Source organism: Argopecten irradians, chromosome 11 (genome assembly GCF_041381155.1).
Source record: "Argopecten irradians isolate NY chromosome 11, Ai_NY, whole genome shotgun sequence".
Lineage (NCBI taxonomy): Eukaryota > Metazoa > Mollusca > Bivalvia > Pectinida > Pectinidae > Argopecten > Argopecten irradians.
Window position 1 is genome coordinate 11,252,815 of NC_091144.1, and position 20,925 is coordinate 11,273,739.

The 20,925-nt window shown below is 35.1% G+C and overlaps 1 protein-coding gene across 1 annotated transcript in view; it reads left to right on the forward strand.

Annotated features, from left to right (window-relative positions):
- LOC138334744 (cytosolic purine 5'-nucleotidase-like) overlaps positions 1-20,925 on the forward strand; it is a 40,436-nt gene that overhangs the window by 11,532 nt on the left and 7,979 nt on the right. The window contains exons 2-17 of the mRNA XM_069283442.1: positions 5,306-5,508; positions 6,412-6,485; positions 7,146-7,263; positions 11,310-11,405; positions 11,710-11,798; positions 12,104-12,161; positions 15,059-15,152; positions 15,652-15,731; positions 16,067-16,127; positions 16,480-16,512; positions 16,669-16,770; positions 17,263-17,329; positions 17,596-17,818; positions 18,940-19,000; positions 19,692-19,749; positions 20,125-20,243. Coding sequence (XP_069139543.1) covers positions 5,369-5,508; positions 6,412-6,485; positions 7,146-7,263; positions 11,310-11,405; positions 11,710-11,798; positions 12,104-12,161; positions 15,059-15,152; positions 15,652-15,731; positions 16,067-16,127; positions 16,480-16,512; positions 16,669-16,770; positions 17,263-17,329; positions 17,596-17,818; positions 18,940-19,000; positions 19,692-19,749; positions 20,125-20,243 — 1,473 coding nt within the window. The 5' untranslated portion in view covers positions 5,306-5,368. The remainder of the gene's footprint in view (positions 1-5,305; positions 5,509-6,411; positions 6,486-7,145; positions 7,264-11,309; positions 11,406-11,709; positions 11,799-12,103; positions 12,162-15,058; positions 15,153-15,651; positions 15,732-16,066; positions 16,128-16,479; positions 16,513-16,668; positions 16,771-17,262; positions 17,330-17,595; positions 17,819-18,939; positions 19,001-19,691; positions 19,750-20,124; positions 20,244-20,925) is intronic.

Sequence of the window (20,925 nt, forward strand, 5' to 3'; positions counted from 1 at the left end):
CGTATAAGGGTACTAGAGAACCAATGATAGAGGGACTGTACTAAATCCTGTGTACAGCTATATATATATATAGCTACTGTTATGTAAGTTATTGACATTTAGTAAGGGTACTAGAGAACCAATGATAGAGGGACTGTACTAAATCCTGTGTACAGCTATATATATATAGCTACTGTTATGTAAGTTATTGCCATTTCGTATGGGTACTAGAGAACCAATGATAGAGGGACTGTGTACGCTACATATATATACATTATTGTAGCCAATGTTAGGTAAGTAAACCAAGGATAGAGGGACTGTACTAAATCCTGTGTACAGCTATATATATAACATATTTATACATTATTGTAGCCACTGTTGTGTACAGCTATATATATAATATACATTATTGTAGCTACTGTTAGGTAAGTGAACCAAGGATAGAGGGACTGTACTAAATCCTGTGTACAGCTATATATATATATACATTATTGTAGCCACTGTTAGGTAAGTGAACCAAGGATAGAGGGACTGTACTAATACCTGTGTATAGCTACTGTTAGGGTAAGTTATTGACGTTTAGCACGAATACTAGTGAACCATAACAGATATCTTAGGCAGACAGGTGGCTGACGTGAGCCTACAAAGGAGGAATTTATTTCATCGGTACAGTAGTACAGGTACAGGAGTGCCGTTACATGAGGAGTGGCTTAGTCGGGTAGTATTGTTCAGAACACCCAAGTGTTTGGATTTAAAGTTTTTCACCTTATCAAGAAAGGTATGATTTTAGTGTTCATTGATTTCACAACAAACTGATATCATTTTTGTTTTATGTACCCTGTTGCTAATTTGATGAATGAAAACCTCTCTTTTTGTCCTACTTTGTCATTTTATATAATTGATTTTGTATTTCAGCTCTAAGATTTGAAAATTTGTATTGTTAATTTAATATTAATCAGTGTTACTGGCATTATAATTTTCGTTCGTAACAAGACTTTAATATACTTATGGATGTGGCGCAGTGGTAGAAGGCGCAGATATGTTTGGTTAGGCGATTGGGTGCCGTAGATCGTGAGTTCGAGGCCCAGATAGGGCACGAGTCAATAGATTGTCATGCTTTGTTAAATTGTGTTTCTTTGATATTTAAGACTTCAATATAGCTACAGTACAGTTTAATTTGGATTTTAAATTGGTGAGGTACATTATGGTTTAACTGACCAGTTTTTGACTTAATATACAAGTCGATCTGTGTCATGGATCAGCACCGTACCACCACCATTGATACAAGGGCAATGACATTAATCAAAATTTATTACTAATATAGTAACCGGATACATAGATTGAATGGTTGCCATGGGAATGGATATAATTAAACTGATTGTGCAGTGGAATGTACTTGTAATATATATTACAAGTACAGACAATGACGCAGGTGAATATATTCACCTGCGTCATTGTCTGTAATAGGTTAAGGAATATCATAAATGTATCTAACAGTTTCACATTATACTCAGTATGGAAGAATGTCTGTATCTTACATATGTACCTATACCAGATAGTACCTAGTAGAGTACCGGATTTGGATCTTAACATGATTCCTAATGAGATGTTGTGAGATCCTCTATGAAGCAGAGTGAAATTTAAAGGATCTCTATTTGAATCAGATTGCATATTTTGGTGTGTACATATTGTAGTGTGTACATATTGTGGTGTGTACATATTGTATTGTGTACATATTGTGGTGTGTACATATTGTGGTGTGTACATATTGTATTGTGTACATATTGTGGTGTGTACATATTGTAGTGTGTACATATTGTGGTGTGTACATATTGTGGTGTGTACATATTGTGGTGTGTACATATTGTGGTGTGTACATATTGTGGTGTGTACATATTTTGGTGTGTACATATTTTGGTGTGTACATATTGTGGTGTGTACATATTGTGGTGTGTACATATTGTGGTGTGTACATATTGTGGTGTGTACATATTGTGGTGTGTACATATTTTGGTGTGTACATATTTGGTGTGTACATATTGTGGTGTGTACATATTGTGGTGTGTACATATTTTGTGTGTGTACATATTGTGGTGTGTACATATTGTGGTGTGTACATATTGTGGTGTGTACATATTTGGTGTGTACATATTGTGGTGTGTACATATTGTGGTGTGTACATATTGTGGTGTGTACATATTGTGGTGTGTACATATTGTGGTGTGTACATATTGTGGTGTGTACATATTGTGTGTGTACATATTGTGGTGTGTACATATTGTGGTGTGTACATATTGTGGTGTGTACATATTGTGGTGTGTACATATTGTGGTGTGTACATATTGTGGTGTGTACATATTGTGTGTGTACATATTGTGGTGTGTACATATTGGTGTGTACATATTGTATTGTGTACATATTGTGGTGTGTACATATTGTAGTGTGTACATATTGTGGTGTGTACATATTGTAGTGTGTACATATTGTGGTGTGTACATATTGTGGTGTGTACATATTGTATTGTGTACATATTGTATTGTGTACATATTGTAGTGTGTACATATTGTGGTGTGTACATATTGTGGTGTGTACATATTGTGGTGTGTACATATTGTGGTGTGTACATATTGTGGTGTGTACATATTGTGGTGTGTACATATTGTGGTGTGTACATATTGTGGTGTGTACATATTGTGGTGTGTACATATTGTAGTGTGTACATATTGTATTGTGTACATATTGTGGTGTGTACATATTGTAGTGTGTACATATTGTGGTGTGTACATATTGTGGTGTGTACATATTGTGGTGTGTACATATTTGTGGTGTGTACATATTTTGGTGTGTACATATTGTGGTGTGTACATATTGTGGTGTGTACATATTGTGGTGTGTACATATTGTGGTGTGTACATATTGTGGTGTGTACATATTGTGGTGTGTACATATTGTGGTGTGTGTACATATTGTAGTGTGTACATATTGTGGTGTGTACATATTGTGGTGTGTACATATTGTGGTGTGTACATATTGTGGTGTGTACATATTGTGGTGTGTACATATTGTGGTGTGTACATATTGTAGTGTGTACATATTGTGGTGTGTACATATTTGGTGTGTACATATTGTGGTGTGTACATATTGTGGTGTGTACATATTGTGGTGTGTACATATTGTGGTGTGTACATATTGTGGTGTGTACATATTGTGGTGTGTACATATTGTGGTGTGTACATATTGTGGTGTGTACATATTTTGGTGTGTACATATTTGGTGTGTACATATTGTGGTGTGTTGTATATTTGGTGTGTACATATTTGGTGTGTACATATTGTGGTGTGTACATATTGTGGTGTGTACATATTGTGGTGGTACATATTGTGGGTGTACATATTGTGGTGTGTACATATTGTGGCGTGTGAACATATTGTGGTGTGTACATATTTTGGTGTGTACATATTGTGGTGTGTACATATTGTGGTGTGTACATATTTTGGTGTGTACATATTGTGGTGTGTACATATTGTGGTGTGTACATATTGTGGTGTGTACATATTGTGGTGTGTACATATTTTGGTGTGTACATATTTTGGTGTGTACATATTGTGGTGTGTACATATTGTGGTGTGTACATATTTTGGTGTGTACATATTGTGGTGTGTACATATTGTGGTGTGTACATATTGTGGTGTGTACATATTGTGGTGTGTACATATTGTGGTGTGTACATATTTTGGTGTGTACATATTGTGGTGTGTACATATTCTGGTGTGTACTTATTTATCAGCATATATATTTATATTTTCACTGCAGCCGATTGAGTAACTTTACCAAGCATAATTGACATTCATCAGTCTATGAACTGCCATTCGCTTGTTATGACTTCATTATCATTATGACTTCACCTTTGTCGTGCCAGCAATCGTGGATAGCTGTTCTGTCTTTGTGGATAATGCATTCTTTTTGTGTTGTCTGCAACGCAAGGGCGACACTTAGGTATCACTATGTCGGTGTTGGTGTCGACGGCGGCATCCGGGAAATGGTTTCCGTGAGATAACTTAATTATTTGTTGTCCGATTGCAACCAAATTTGGTATATTGCTTTGTATCAATAACATCTCCGATGAGTTTGATAATTGTCAAAATCTGTCAATATTTGCAAGAGTTACGGGACTTTTAAATCATCAAAACAGATAAATCCATGGTTTCCGCTCGATAACTCAAATATTTATTGTCCAATTTCATCCAAATTTCACAAATTGCTTTAAATCAATGAGATCTCAGATGACTTCAATAATGGTCAAAATCCATCGATACTTGCAAGAGTTACGGGACCTTAAAATCGTCAAAACAGATAAATCCATGGTTTCCGCTCAATAAGTTCAGTATTCATTGTTCGATTTAACCAAATTTGTTTTATTGCTTTATATCAATCAGATCTTAAATTGCTTTGATATTGGTCAAAATCCATCAATACTTGCAATAGTTACAGGACTTTAAAATCGTCAAAACATGGTTTCCGCTCTATAACTTAAATAGTTATTTTCTGATTTCAACTAAATTTGGTGTATTGCTTTATATCAATGAGATCTTTGATGGGTGTGATACTGGTCAAAATCTGTCAATACTTGCAAGAGTTACAGGACTTTAAAATCGTCGAAACATGGTTTCCGCTCTATAACTTAAATACTTATTTTCTGATTTCAACTAAATTTGGTGTATTGCTTTATATCAATAAGATCTTAGATGGGATAAATACTGGTCAAAATCCATCAATATTTGCAAGAGTTACGGAACTTGATAACTTCACCTAATTATTAACAATATTTTTAACTGTAAATAACTATTTCTTGTGATGCTGTGCAGGCGACACATCCACTTCCATGGAATTCCTTTATTCATTATAGATGCAAATCTCTTGGGATTTCATCATAAAATTGTTAACAAATATCTATTTAAGTATTGAACGTCTTTCAGTTGCTAACACTTCATGTTGAATTTGCCTCTGTCTAGTTGGCTTTCATATTGGCTATAAATTCTGACTGAAAGACTTTCACTACTTAAAAATAAAATAAAATACTGTGTGAGACCTTTTGATCATAAGCTACGATATGATTGTGTTGATTATATTTTCTGTAATGTAAAAAGAGCAGGTTGGTGTGGTTTGTACAAACCGGGTAGTGTTAAATATGGTCACTGTCACAAAAAGTGTTAAAAATTTGATTACCACTAGACTATAATGTATGTTTACAGTACATGTTATTTTAGGAAATGAATTGGAATGAGAATCTCGTTTTCAGTGATTTCTCTATTTTGCTGTTTTTCAGGTATATTGCTTACTTTGAAGAGAGTGCTGGATCTGCCCTGTATAGATACAACATACATACACGATGCAGACCCCAGAGGCAACGCCATCCTCTCCGATCAAGAGAGACCACTCTGGTAACTTTGTCAATATGAACGGTTCTACCACACATATGGACAACGGAAACAACAAGATGCATGTGTATAAACGACAACCCTCACACAGGTAAAACTCTTTATCAGATTAAAGGTGAAAATTAAAGTTTCTTATACGATTCCTGATTACTCAGTCAGTGAATGTTTATAGGTGAAGGGGTGCTTTGTTTGATGTCCTGACATATTACCACAAGCCCTCCATTTCTGGGTTGAGAGGTTGAAAGCCATATGGAGCAGTTGCCAGATACCACTGCCTGCTGGTCGGTGTTTTTTCTGCACTTTTCTCTTGGTACTCTGGCTTGCCTCCACCAATAAACCTAGCACATCCTTAAAAATCCTTGATACATGAGAAAACTGATCAATCACATATCTGCAGAGACTTCAAGCATCACAGAAAACCACAGTGTACCGTTATATAACTCTTTTGATGTAAATCAAAGGATCAAATCAGCTGTGTCTTCCGATGCCTTCAGTTTTACTATAAGATAGTCAAGGGATAGATATAAAGTCAGTGATAGTAATCCCTGGAGTTTGAAGGATGATCCTTAAACTATAGTAAGCCACTACCAATTTAAGTAACATTTTAATGGGTGTGTTTATAGGAAGAGTAAGCCACTCCTCTTTAGGTCACAAAGTACAAACAAGCGTACGTTACTCCTTTATCACATAAGTTTTCCACTAAATTTTTCAAATTATGTTTGACCAAAAAAAACAACGAATCATTTCATTCCTTTTCATTTGTTGTTAGTGAAATATTGACTATATTTAGACCAAATTAATTGATGAATACCTCAACTTGTATAAATTTTAATGATTTAATGAATGCAGGATGTTTCATCACCATATCCTATCTTTATTAATAAGATGTCATTGGTCATTATTACATCAAATGTGTAAGAACACTTTCATAACACAGATAGTCTTTACACATACAAACAGGACTTAAAATGTTTTCAATGTTTCCCTTTCACAGGATCTTTGTGAACAGAGCCTTACACTTAGAGAAGATCTCGGTGTATGGGTTTGATATGGATTACACTTTAGCAGGTAAGTAAAAAGTGTAAAATATATATACAATTACCTCAACAGTCATTAGCATAAACAGAAATATAAATATACCTCAGGCTGTATTATATATATAATGATCCCGTTATGTGATGAGATGATCCTGAAAAAGTTTCAATGTTACATTTTATTTGTATTTTATTTAGCCTTTGTTTCAACTTCAGCTCTTCTGACTGTGACCAATGTTATTTAAAGATATCTATCTATCTACCCAGGGATGGGAGATCTTTATCGTAACTTAAGTAACATTAACGATTGAAGGATGATCTTTATCTTATATTGTAAGCTTAATACCCAGTGAAGCATGATCTTAATATTAAGTGGTAAGCTTATCATTTGAAGGACAATCTTTATGTTTGAGTTAAAGGGGACAACATTATCCTTTAGTCATCTTGTAAATGAAAAACGATACGACTCTTTAGTCATTTGATAAATGAAAAATGGTACAACCCTTTAGTTTAACCTAATAAGGGATTTGTAATCAGCATTCATTGGTTGGATTTGAATGAGTGTTATCATCATTAAGACAGCATTAATGGTATCTGGAATGATTCATTTCTTGAACATTCTACCCACTTTGGATCAAACCATAAAATTAGGGTTTAAGTTGTCTTTTAAATGTTGCTTTTGTTTATATTGCAGTGTACAAATCGCCACAATATGAAGAAATGGGATTTGAAATGTTAAAACAGAGACTGGTACATATTGGATACCCAGAAGTTATTAAGGAGTTTGAATATGATCCCACATTTGCCTGCAGGTAAAAAAGGTTAACTTAAGTGTGGCAAAGAAATGTAACGTATACAGTAACAATGTCCAACAGTCACCCAAACACAGAGACAAATACAGGTAACAATGTCCAATGGTCACCCAAACACAGAAACAAATACAGGTAACAATGTCCAACGGTCACTCAAACACAGAAACAAATACAGGTAACAATGTCAAACGGTCACCCAAACACAGAAACAAATACAGGTAACAATGTCCAACAGTCACCCAAACACAGAAACAAATACAGATAACAATGTCCAACGGTCACCCAAACACAGAAACAAATACAGGTTACAATGTCCAACGGTCACCCAAACACAGAAACAAATACAGGTGAAAATGTCCAATGGTCACCCAAACACAGAAACAAATACAGGTAACAATGTCCAACAGTCACCCAAACACAGAAACAAATACAGATAACAATGTCCAACGGTCACCCAAACAAGAAACAAAAGAAACAACATACAGGTAACAATGTCCAACGGTCACTCAAACACAGAGACAAAACAGGTAACAATGTCCAACGGTCACCCAAACACAGAAACAAATACAGGTAACAATGTCCAACGGTCACCCAAACACAGAAACAAATACAGGTAACAATGTCCAACGGTCACCAAACACAGAAACAAATACAGATAACAATGTCCAACGGTCAAACACAGAGACAAATACAGGTAACAATGTCCAACGGTCACCCAAACACAGAAACAAATACAGGTAACAATGTCCAACGGTCACCCAAACACAGAAACAAATACAGGTAACAATGTCCAACGGTCACCCAAACACAGAAACAAATACAGGTAACAATGTCCAACGGTCACCCAAACACAGAAACAAATACAGGTAACAATGTCCAACGGTCACCCAAACACAGAAACAAATACAGGTAACAATCTAACAATGTCCAACGGTCACCCAAACACAGAAACAAATACAGGTAACAATGTCCAACGGTCACCCAAACACAGAAACAAATACAGGTAACAATGTCCAACGGTCACCCAAACACAGAAACAAATACAGGTAACAATGTCCAACGGTCACTCAAACACAGAAACAAATACAGGTAACAATGTCCAACGGTCACCCAAACACAGAAACAAATACAGGTAACAATGTCCAACGGTCACCCAAACACAGAAACAAATACAGGTAACAATGTCCAACGGTCACCCAAACACAGAAACAAATACAGGTAACAATGTCCAACGGTCACCCAAACACAGAAACAAATACAGGTAACAATGTCCAACGGTCACTCAAACACAGAAACAAATACAGGTAACAATGTCCAACGGTCACCCAAACACAGAAACAAATACAGGTAACAATGTCCAACGGTCACCCAAACACAGAAACAAATACAGGTAACAATGTCCAACGGTCACCCAAACACAGAAACAAATACAGGTAACAATGTCCAACGGTCACCCAAACACAGAAACAAATACAGGTAACAATGTCCAACGGTCACCCAAACACACAGAAACAAATACAGGTAACAATGTCCAACGTCACCCAAACACAGAAACAAATACAGGTAACAATGTCCAACGTCACCCAAACACAGAAACAAATACAGGTAACAATGTCCAACGGTCACCCAAACACAGAAACAAATACAGGTAACAATGTCCAACGGTCACCCAAACACAGAAACAAATACAGGTAACAATGTCCAACGGTCACCCAAACACAGAAACAAATACAGGTAACAATGTCCAACGGTCACCCAAACACAGAAACAAATACAGGTAACAATGTCCAACGGTCACAACAAACAACAGAAACAAATACAGGTAACAATGTCCAACGGTCACCCAAACACAGAAACAAATACAGGTAACAATGTCCAACGGTCACCCAAACACAGAAACAAATACAGGTAACAATGTCCAACGGTCACCCAAACACAGAAACAAATACAGGTAACAATGTCCAACGGTCACCCAAACACAGAAACAAATACAGGTAACAATGTCCAACGGTCACCCAAACACAGAAACAAATACAGGTAACAATGTCCAACGGTCACCCAAACACAGAAACAAATACAGGTAACAATGGTCCAACGGTCACCCAAACACAGAAACAAATACAGGTAACAATGTCTAACGGTCACCCAAACACAGAAACAAATACAGGTAACAATGTCCAACGGTCACCCAAACACAGAAACAAATACAGGTAACAATGTCCAACGGTCACCCAAACACAGAAACAAATACAGGTAACAATGTCCAACGGTCACCCAAACACAGAAACAAATACAGGTAACAATGTCCAACGGTCACCCAAACACAGAAACAAATACAGGTAACAATGTCCAACGGTCACCCAAACACAGAAACAAATACAGGTAACAATGTCCAACGGTCACCCAAACACAGAAACAAATACAGGTAACAATGTCCAACGGTCACCCAAACACAGAAACAAATACAGGTAACAATGTCCAACGGTCACCCAAACACAGAAACAAATACAGGTAACAATGTCCAACAGTCACACAGACACAGAAACAAATACAGGTAACAATGTCCAACGGTCACCCAAACACAGAAACAAATACAGGTAACAATGTCCAACGGTCACCCAAACACAGAAACAAATACAGGTAACAATGTCCAACGGTCACATAGACACAGAAACAAATACAGGTAACAATGTCCAACGGTCACCCAAACACAGAAACAAATACAGGTAACAATGTCCAACGGTCACCCAAACACAGAAACAAATACAGGTAACAATGTCCAACAGTCACACAGACACAGAAACAAATACAGGTAACAATGTCCAACGGTCACCCAAACACAGAAACAAATACAGGTAACAATGTCCAACAGTCACACAGACACAGAAACAAATACAGGTAACAATGTCCAACGGTCACCCAAACACAGAAACAAATACAGGTAACAATGTCCAACAGTCACTCAAACACAGAAACAAATACAGGTAACAATGTCCAACGGTCACTCAAACACAGAAACAAATACAGGTAACAATGTCCAACGGTCACCCAAACACAGAAACAAATACAGGTAACAATGTCTAACGGTCACCCAAACACAGAAACAAATACAGGGAACAATGTCTAACGGTCACTCAAACACAGAAACAAATACAGGTAACAATGTCCAACAGTCACCCAAACACAGAAACAAATACAGGTAACAATGTCCAACGGTCACCCAAACACAGAAACAAATACAGGTAACAATGTCTCACAAACACAGAAACAAACAGGCAACGGTCACCCAAACACAGAAACAAATACAGGTAACAATGTCCAACGGTCAACCAAACAATACAGGTAACAATGTCCAAGGTCACCCAACACAGAAACAAATACAGGTAACAATGTCCAACGGTCACCCAAACACAGAAACAAATACAGGTAACAATGTCCAACGGTCACCCAAACACAGAAACAAATACAGGTAACAATGTCCAACAGTCACACAGACACAGAAACAAATACAGGTAACAATGTCCAACGGTCACACCAAACACAGAAACAAATACAGGTTACAATGTCCAACAGTCACATAGACACAGAAACAAATACAGGTAGCAATGTCCAACGGTCACATAGACACAGAAACAAATACAGGTAACAATGTCCAACAGTCAACCAAACACAGAAACAAATACAGGTTACAATGTCCAACAGTCACACAAACACAGAAACAAATACAGGTTACAATGTCCAACAGTCACCCAAACACAGAAACAAATACAGGTTACATTAACAAATGATGGCACTCAAACACAAGCATGTGTACTGGATTGTCTTTAATTTGACAGCATTTTGTCTACATAGTATAATTACTTCTTTGCCCATATCTTTCATATCTATATTGTTTAAAGAATATGTGTCATATGCATCAGATGCCAATTTACTGCTTTCCAAAAATAAACCATATTAATAGTTAACATTGTGCTGAATATTGATAAGGTTTTTAACCCAGAAACTACAAATACACGTGTCATTTTTCATCCTCTTTAATGTTTCAGGGGACTGTGGTTTGATAAACAGTATGGAAATTTGTTAAAAGTTGATGCCTATGGAAATATTTTGGTTTGTGTTCATGGATTCAAATTTTTAAAAGGGTAAGTGAATGATAAGTTTGATTTTATTTGAACGAAGAGTTAAGATATTGTTTGCTAAATTCTTGATATGAAAATTGATCTTTTATTGTTAAGTCTTGTCAAAATCAACAATCTATGCATTAAACTTTGATTGTATTAGTTCTATCATATTTCTTGCTCTGACTGTTCAAAGTTAGCTTACTGATTTGCTCAAGAAATCAAAATGAAATTATCTACTTGTAATATATTTTTGCCATTATATAGAAATGAAAGGTTTACCATCAAATTCCATCTAGGTTGACTTTGAAATCTCTGTTTTATCTAGACATGAAGTATCAAAGCTCTACCCTAATAAGTATATACAGCTGGACGAGAGCCGAGTTTATGTATTAAATACACTGTTTAATCTCCCAGGTTAGTCTTCTCTGGTACATCCTTATGTTGTCAGCTTAGCTTTGTCACTTCTTGCAAAGAAAATATTTACTATGGAAAGACTGATGTAATTATACAACTTCACACAGAATCGATCTATATGTATATTTCCATTTCAATTGCAAATTTAATTATCCTGGTATTGAGATAAAAAAGACACTTACCGGTCAATGAAATGAAATTATCAGAAGAATAAATTGAAATATTGGCTGAATTATGCTATAAAGAATGTTTTAAAAACAATAGTTCTATTCAACAATCTAAAAGACGATTTCTTTATCTCACAGAAACCTACATGATTGCCTGTATCATCGACTATTTCAACTCCTCCAGTGACTATGTAAGGTGTGTATCAAACGTTATTGTGATTAAGAAAAGATAACTCTAGCTTTACTCCTGTTTAAGAGAGATGAGCATGTTTATAGCTACACAATTCATATACATCACCATATACAATAGCCTTAAACACCTACCAAAATGTGATTCATGATGAGCTGACTTTATGTCGCCACTCGGCCAGTAAAGAAGGACTATGTATACTACAACAGGACTTTTATGATAAGGAAGATAATTAACTTTTGACTTTCAGTACCAGTTTACGGTAAGCCTTACAATTAGACATATGTGTTAAAATTTTATCATTATGGCGAAAGTCTCTATATTCCTTACGATTAGACATATGTGTTAAAATTTTATCATTATTGTGAAAGTCGCTATATTCCTTACAATTAGACATATATGTTAAAATTTATCATTATGGTGAAAGTCTCTATATTCCTCAAGATTAGACATATGTGTTAAAATTTTATCATTACGGTGAAAGTCGCTTCATTCCTTACGATTAGACATATGTGTTAAAATTTTATCATTACGGTGAAATTCGCTATATTCCTTACGATTAGACTTATGTGTTAAAATTTTATCATAACGTTGAAAGTCGCTATATTCCTTACGATTAGACTTATGTGTTAAAATTTTATCATTACGGTGAAAGTCGCTATATTCCTTACAATTAGACTTATGTGTTAAAATTTTATCATTACGTTGAAAGTCGCTATATTCCTTACGATTAGACTTATGTGTTAAAATTTTATCATTACGTTGAAAGTCGCTATATTCCTAGATGAGGTTATAAAGCTTTACATAATATACAGAATAAAAGTAGGGTGTCTTTCTATGTTTCAATTTAACTGATTCAATTAATGATTATAAGAATATTATATTTCATCAAATCAACATTATTGATAATAATTCTTATATCTTAATCTAGGCTTTATTTGATGAATCTCATTTTGATTTTGAACAATAGGGTACATATGTTAGCTAGGTATATTTAGGGGATGTATGTTAGATGTTATCATGTGTTTTCAGGCCTAGGATTATGATTAGTTTAATGCACAGTCTCCCCACCAAACCACCACACACACCAAACACAACACCTCATGTTAACCAGGTACAATAGTAACATCATCATTTCTTTTATTCATTAGCTGACATGTGATGAACCGTCAACTTATTAAACATACCGTTTAGTTTTGATAATTGGATTATATATAGAAAGTTGAACCAAACCAATCAATTAAAAAAACAAATGTATACAAAAAAAATTAATAAAAATAAAGATATTTGAAATAAATTGACAGAAACTTCTTAACTCACCATTAATGATTGGTAAAATGATGCTTTTTCAAAAAATATTTTTTGTTGAACAGTTTGACTGTGTATGGCAAATAAAAACATGAAATAGCTACAGTAATATCAAATAGGCATTTAATGAGGAATAGGAAATTCTGTGGGATGTTCTGTACAACATACCTAATGTTAGAATTTCCCAATCCTTAATCTACACCAATGACAAATTGTTTGCGTACCAAAGGCAGTATATATCATTCGACCTCACAATATGTTTGCATCTTAGAACGCGGTGTATTTGGCAGGTTGGACATTCCCTTGGCAACGAAGCCTCGCTGCTTGGGGGTGGAGTCAAATGCCAAATAAGGGCGCAGATGACTGCCCATATTAGTAAGTGGTCAGGTAATGTGTGCAGGGGTCAAAGCCGACCTTTGACTCTGAATAATAACACCCTACCCTCTTCATCTTTTATAGGATGCTATCACATATAGAAACTATTGAAATTTGATTTAGGGCTTTGAAAAACGATATTTTGATTTTATCTAAATTTGTTGTCTGAATCTTAATTGATATGATATAAAAATCTAAAACATTTCTCTTTTGGTTGATTGTTAGTTCATATGACTAACTTTTAAATTACAAAAAAAGTAAAGTAATCATTTGACAGGTTAGTGTTTAACTTCACTGTCAATTACTAATACATAAAATACATTTTCTTAGTATCTATATGTGGTATGAGTCCTAAACGAAGATGACCTATGTATATACACACAAAGACAGTCCTGATTACTCTTATCTAACCTGGACAAATAGGCCAACTAGCTCATTTACATGTGTGCAAAATGAAAGCATGAGGATTTTGGAAGCATATCCAAATTTTATTGTTGCATGATACGTTTTAGATATTTGATCTCTCTGTATTTGCTTTGACCACAGTGACTGTGTTTAATAGATAAGATTGAGAAATTATGTGTTTGTTACTGACCTGTCTTAAAACTTAATCCAAAGACGAAGCAGAAAGTCTGTGAATTATATGTCATTTTGTCTCATTCCTGAAAATCAGAATGATGTTATCGAAATAATCACTGCCTATATCCCCTTCCGTAAGATTGGTATGAAGCCAGCAGTTTTCTTAGTCGATGATAATTCTTGAAAACAGAGAGAAGCAGTATTATACAGGGTGATAAAAAATAAAGGTGCATGTGGCCAAAGCAGTAGGTACAATTTTAGTTGAGAGTTATATTTCTAACAACATGTCTATGGTGTAAGATGGTATTATCATGTGATTCTTAAAACATATTTTTTCAAAAGATTCTTCTTCAAGATAAAAGCATTCAAAGTCGATACAAATTATGATTATAGTGTGGCATTAAATTTGGTTACTAAGTATAAGAAAACCAGGTACTCCAATGATAAGTAACATGCCTTAATAGGCCAGCATACTTTGATAACCAGTTATCAAAAAAACAAAAAGTATTAATGTTCTTGTTTTCATAATTTACATAGATTTTGTAGGTATAGTTATGTATCTAAAGTTGAGAAATCACTTTTGTTGGAACGAATTCTCTTTAGATGGTCAACTTTTCAATGTGTACTTGTTGCTATTACAGATCACCAGACGGAGTCAAGTGCAATGACTTGTTCATGTCGTACAGATCCATATTTCAAGACATGAGAGCGTGTGTCGACTGGGTCCATGAACATGTATGTATTAATCGTTTATCTGTCATCATCCGATATCTCAATTTTATGGGTGGTATTATTTATTTGCATGTTACAGAGTTATCTACCTTTGTTGATAGGTATTGATTGTGACGCCGTCAGCCCATATGTTTTCGTACATGGCATCATACTTTTCAGGGAAAGGATGTGAGTTTTGCTCACAAAACAATGACATTACAATGCATCTGCAAGGGAAGTTTTTCTGTATATGCAAGCTTAAGACAAATGCATGAAAATGAAGAATATGTAAAATATCCTTACAAATATTACATGCTGTTGCTTTGTAGTAAGCCCTTTTTCTCAGATTTATGTGTTCTAATGTGAAGGTATAAATCATAACCATTATGGTAGATTCAAAGATATGGTACATTATATATACGTATACATATATATATGTTCATATTTACTGGTTATATGCTTTAATATAATAAATTTTCTGATACATATTCTGTTGGCTGTATATGATAATCTTTGGTTCCAGGGAGCTTTGAAGGAAGACACAGTAAAGAATATGGAAAAGTTTGTTCATAAAGACAGAAGGCTGCCACTTATACTGAACAGGTAACTTTTGTACATAGTCATATCCCCTCCTGTAATCAATCTAATTAAAATTAACACTTTAGAAAAATGCGGGATGAAATGTGTCCAAAGGGGAATGTCACTGTCAGCTTTGTTTATATCTTTGTGTGCTTGTGAGTTATCCCCCCTTCTTTATGATTTTTTGTGTTGGTGAATATTTTATTGCAAATAAAATCACAAGAATTTATATATTATGAGATGAGACTTGTAGCATGATAGATAATGAGAACTTGTACTTTGTAGGATGAGAAACAACAGAACCTGTATTTTGTAGGTTGAGATGAGAATGATAAGAATCAATATTTTGTGGTTTGTAGAATGAGAGAGCATGGAGCAAAGACAATGATCATCACCAATAGTGACTATACATACAGCAATGTAAGTATTATCATCAATGTATATATAGTACTGTATCACAAGCTCCCTGGATTGAGGAATAATGCCCTCTATCTTACCAAGATAGCCACCTGTCTGTACATGTACTAAAGACGTCCCAAAATAAACCACTAAATCATGACAGTGTATCATGCTTATAGTAAATCATACAGTATAAATACAGTATAAATCATACAGAAATGATGCATAACATTTAATATTATATAATATTCAATAAATAAGTAGAAAATTAAAGTAAAGGTCTGTTAACTTTTGAACTTCCTACATATAATATCATGTATACATATATTTCTATTTTCTCTTATTTAGAGATATATTTCTGTTTCTTTTCCAGAAAATAATGGAATATTTGTTTGATTTCCCTGATGTAAGTACTGAAACAAACTAATTGATATTCAATTTGAGTTAAATTCCATCTGTAAAACTATTTTCCTCATTAATTATGTTGTTTAAAACTTGATAGTTAAAGAAAGAAGTATTATTTTTCTGACAACCATTTTGCCTATTTATCCTTTATTGACAGCTCCCAAAAAGAGACTGGACGTCCTATTTTGATATAGTGGTGGTGAGTGCCAAGAAACCTCTGTTCTTCAAGGAAGGCACCGTCATGAGGAAAGTGGATAGGGTATGTATCTTATTTTGTATCTGAGTACCTATCTTTTTAATGTTAAACTTGTTTGATTTACCGTCCTATTAACACCTAGGGTTATTAAACAACATGACAGGATTAGATAGTGGAGGAAAGCAGGAGTACTCAGAGAAAAACCACCGACCAATGGTGAGTAACTGGCCCACATGAGATTTGAACTCATCACACTGAGGTTGAGGACTTAATTGTGTTATGTGTCGGAATAACTTACCCACTCAGACATAGTATGAAATTTATCTGCAAATCCTCATTTCAAAATTTCTTTTATACAAAATCCATTTATTTCTTCATACTGCTGGTTCATCTTTCTAAAATTCTTGAGGGAAAGTAAATGGCATATGGTTGTAAAATTGATATTTAGTATTAGGTTGTTCTAAACCGGTCATCAAATATAATTTTACACCAAAACCGAACACTATTTGTAGCTGTTTCATCATTCTTAAGAGACTAACACTTTCTTTACAACAGGAGACTGGTAAACTGAGCCTAGGCCACCACCTTGGACCACTCAAGCAAGGCTGTGTCTATTCTGGGGGTAGGTCTACCAATCATCAATGTTTTAGTCTTATCAAAATGTTTTGATGTTTATTGTATGATTTAGATTTGTTCACTCATTTCAATGCTCATTACTGAGTATAGATTTACAAGATAATCATGATATTTTTGAGAGCACCAATGGTTGTTTCTCACAAATAGTACACAATTTATTATATTTTTACTATCTAAACTTGCAATAAAACATTTCTTCTTGGAATGTTAGATAATTAAGGACCGGTATATAAATTAACAAATATCTTTCAGGTTCCTGTGACCTCATCTCTCAGATGTTGGGAGTAAACGGTAAAAATGTGCTGTACGTCGGAGATCACATCTTCGGAGATATCCTACGATCTAAGAAAGAGTGGGGCTGGAGGACATTCCTCGTTGTCCCGGAACTCCAACAGGAAGTTAGGGTTTGGACAGAAAAGAGGGATCTGTTCCATCGCCTGGAGAGTTTGGAGTGTGAAATGGGAGAGAAATATAGGTATGTTTATCATATTTCAGCCATTACTTCCTGATGCTTGTATTATATTACTAGGCTAGAGAAATCAAGTTTGTTCCTATTCTTTGTAAAGACTAGTTGGAATATACTACTTTTTTTATAATTTTTTTTTATTTTACAAGACATTTTATAGTACATATCATAATACAGGCACATACACATTCACTCCGACATACCATATACATTATACATGTTTAGTAATTGCAATCATATGAAGTACATACATACATTAATACATATATTACATAGATTTATACATACACACATATATCGTAAATCATATGTATAGTAGTTACATATTTCCTTATAGACATACATACTTACATGCATACATAGATACATATACAAGCATACTTACAAAGCATACATGCACAGATACATATATAGTGTTGAAGTTACATACATACATAACATACATACATACATACATACATACATACATACATACATACATACATACATACATACAGACATACATACAGACAGACAGACAGACAGACAGACAGACAGACAGACAGACAGACAGACGGACGGACGGACGGACGGACGGGGGGGGGGGCGGGCGGGCGGGTGGGTGGGCAGACGTGACAGACGTGACAGACACAGACAGACAGACAGACGTGACAGACGTGACAGACAGACAGACAGACAGACAGACAGACATACGCACGCACACACACTTACACACCCTTGTACACCCTCACACATTCTCAACTCATACACAAAAGAAAGAAAATCATTATTTCTATTATCAACTATGTATCAAACACTTAGATTTGGGGAGGGGGTGAGAAAAAGAGGGAAGAAAGAGAAAAAGAGAGAGAGGGAGATCCCACAACTGCTATAAGATGAAAAACGAAAACAAAATGGAATATACTACTTGACTAGAGATATCACCATATCATACTTGACCTGACCAGTTATAGACCTAAATGTTCAATTATTAATGCTAACTACCAGTACTAGTAGCCCTGTAGTAAGGACTCTTTAAGAATCTTACATAAAAATGCAAGTGCCACAGAACTTTTGGGAACGTCATTAGAAACCTGATACACATTATCAATATTTCGTTATTGGTGTTTTAAATATGTTTTATTTAACAGGAATTTAGACAGCAGTCATATGGAGAAGCCAGATATCCATGGCATACAGAGGTCCATGATGGTAGGTACTTCATATTACACTACTCTCACAAACTGAGTCATGCAAAGTAAAATGCTATCATTGTTTCAGTTCTGTCTCATGATTATTTCTGATAGTAACAAATCTTACAGATACTAATTTCCTTTTCAAATCTGAATGACAGAGTCTCAAAAAATATTTAACAGCAAAAATAGACATTGCAATCACAGGGCCTATTTTAAATTCTATTTGGTTTTAGAGAACAAGTCAGATAGCAGTAGTTAATCAAATTTTGTCATTTAATTTATTGCTAAACCTTTTATTCAATTGCATTGTAGTTTCATTAATCACCATATCTAAAGTATTAGTCTTGTTTATACATAGTATTAATGCGTCTATATTAAAACACAGAATTCATTGCTTAGTTATACGTATCCTAATTAGCTTCTTCTTTTGTTGTTGGGTTAAAAATTTAATCAACAAAAGTGCTCACGCATGATGACCTAATCTTCTGCCTAATTTGTTTAATCCAACTCCCCAGGGGGAGACATTGGACCCCAGAGTCATTAAAATCAATTTTGTTTTAAAGATTTCTATATGTAAAGGGAATTAGATTTTGCTATTTGTCAAATTTGAGAAGACAATTTTTGAAGATTAAACAGTTACATAACGTAAAACCTTTTTGGCCTCCTTTGGGTCCCTTTCAAACTAACTGGTTTTACTTGTATTGTAGGAGACAGTTCACGAGCTTGACCAGTCCTATGGAATGCTGGGTAGTCTGTTTAGGAGTGGTAAGTATTTTCTAGTGGATAGATGATATATGAAAATTAGAAAATATTTCAGAGGATGCTATACACACAAAATGTTGATTGTTAATTAAGATTTATGTGAGTAACACATCATTTATGTCAATTCAATAAACGGGCAACAATCAGGGTTATACGTAAAAAATTGGAGCTTTTGGTTAAAAAAATATCATTTCCATTTCTTGGGATGGTGTGTGGTGCCTTGTGGAAATTTAACTTTCAAGAAGAGTTACAATATCATAGTGTAGTTCAGGATGGTGCATCATGCCTTCTGGAAAGTAAAGTTCCAGGAAGAGTCATAATATGATAGTGTGGTTTCTGAATCAATTTAACATTTGTGACATGATGGTGAACTTCCAGGTTCCAGACCGACATTCTTCGCGGCCCAGGTACAGAGGTATGCTGACATCTACTGTGGGGACTGGTTAAACATGCTCCACTACCCCTTTACCTACATGTTCCGTGCTCCTTCCATGCTGGTAAGCTTATTTTTATCGTTATATGTTTCAAATAAATGTTACATACATACATAACATACATACATACATACATACATACATACATACATACATACAAACATTCATACATACATACAGACATACAGAACAGACCAGACAGACAGACGGACGGACGGACGGACGGACGGACGGACGGACGGGGGGGCGGGCGGGCGGGCGGGTGGGTGGGCAGACGTGACAGACGTGACAGACACAGACAGACAGACAGACGTGACAGACGTGACAGACAGACAGACAGACAGACAGACAGACATACGCACGCACACACACTTACACACCCTTGTACACCCTCACACATTCTCAACTCATACACAAAAGAAAGAAAATCATTATTTCTATTATCAACTATGTATCAAACACTTAGATTTGGGGAGGGGGTGAGAAAAAGAGGGAAGAAAGAGAAAAAGAGAGAGAGGGAGATCCCACAACTGCTATAAGATGAAAAACGAAAACAAAATGGAATATACTACTTGACTAGAGATATCACCATATCATACTTGACCTGACCAGTTATAGACCTAAATGTTCAATTATTAATGCTAACAACCAGTACTAGTAGCCCTGTAGTAAGGACTCTTTAAGAATCTTACATAAAAATGCAAGTGCCACAGAACTTTTGGGAACGTCATTAGAAACCTGATAC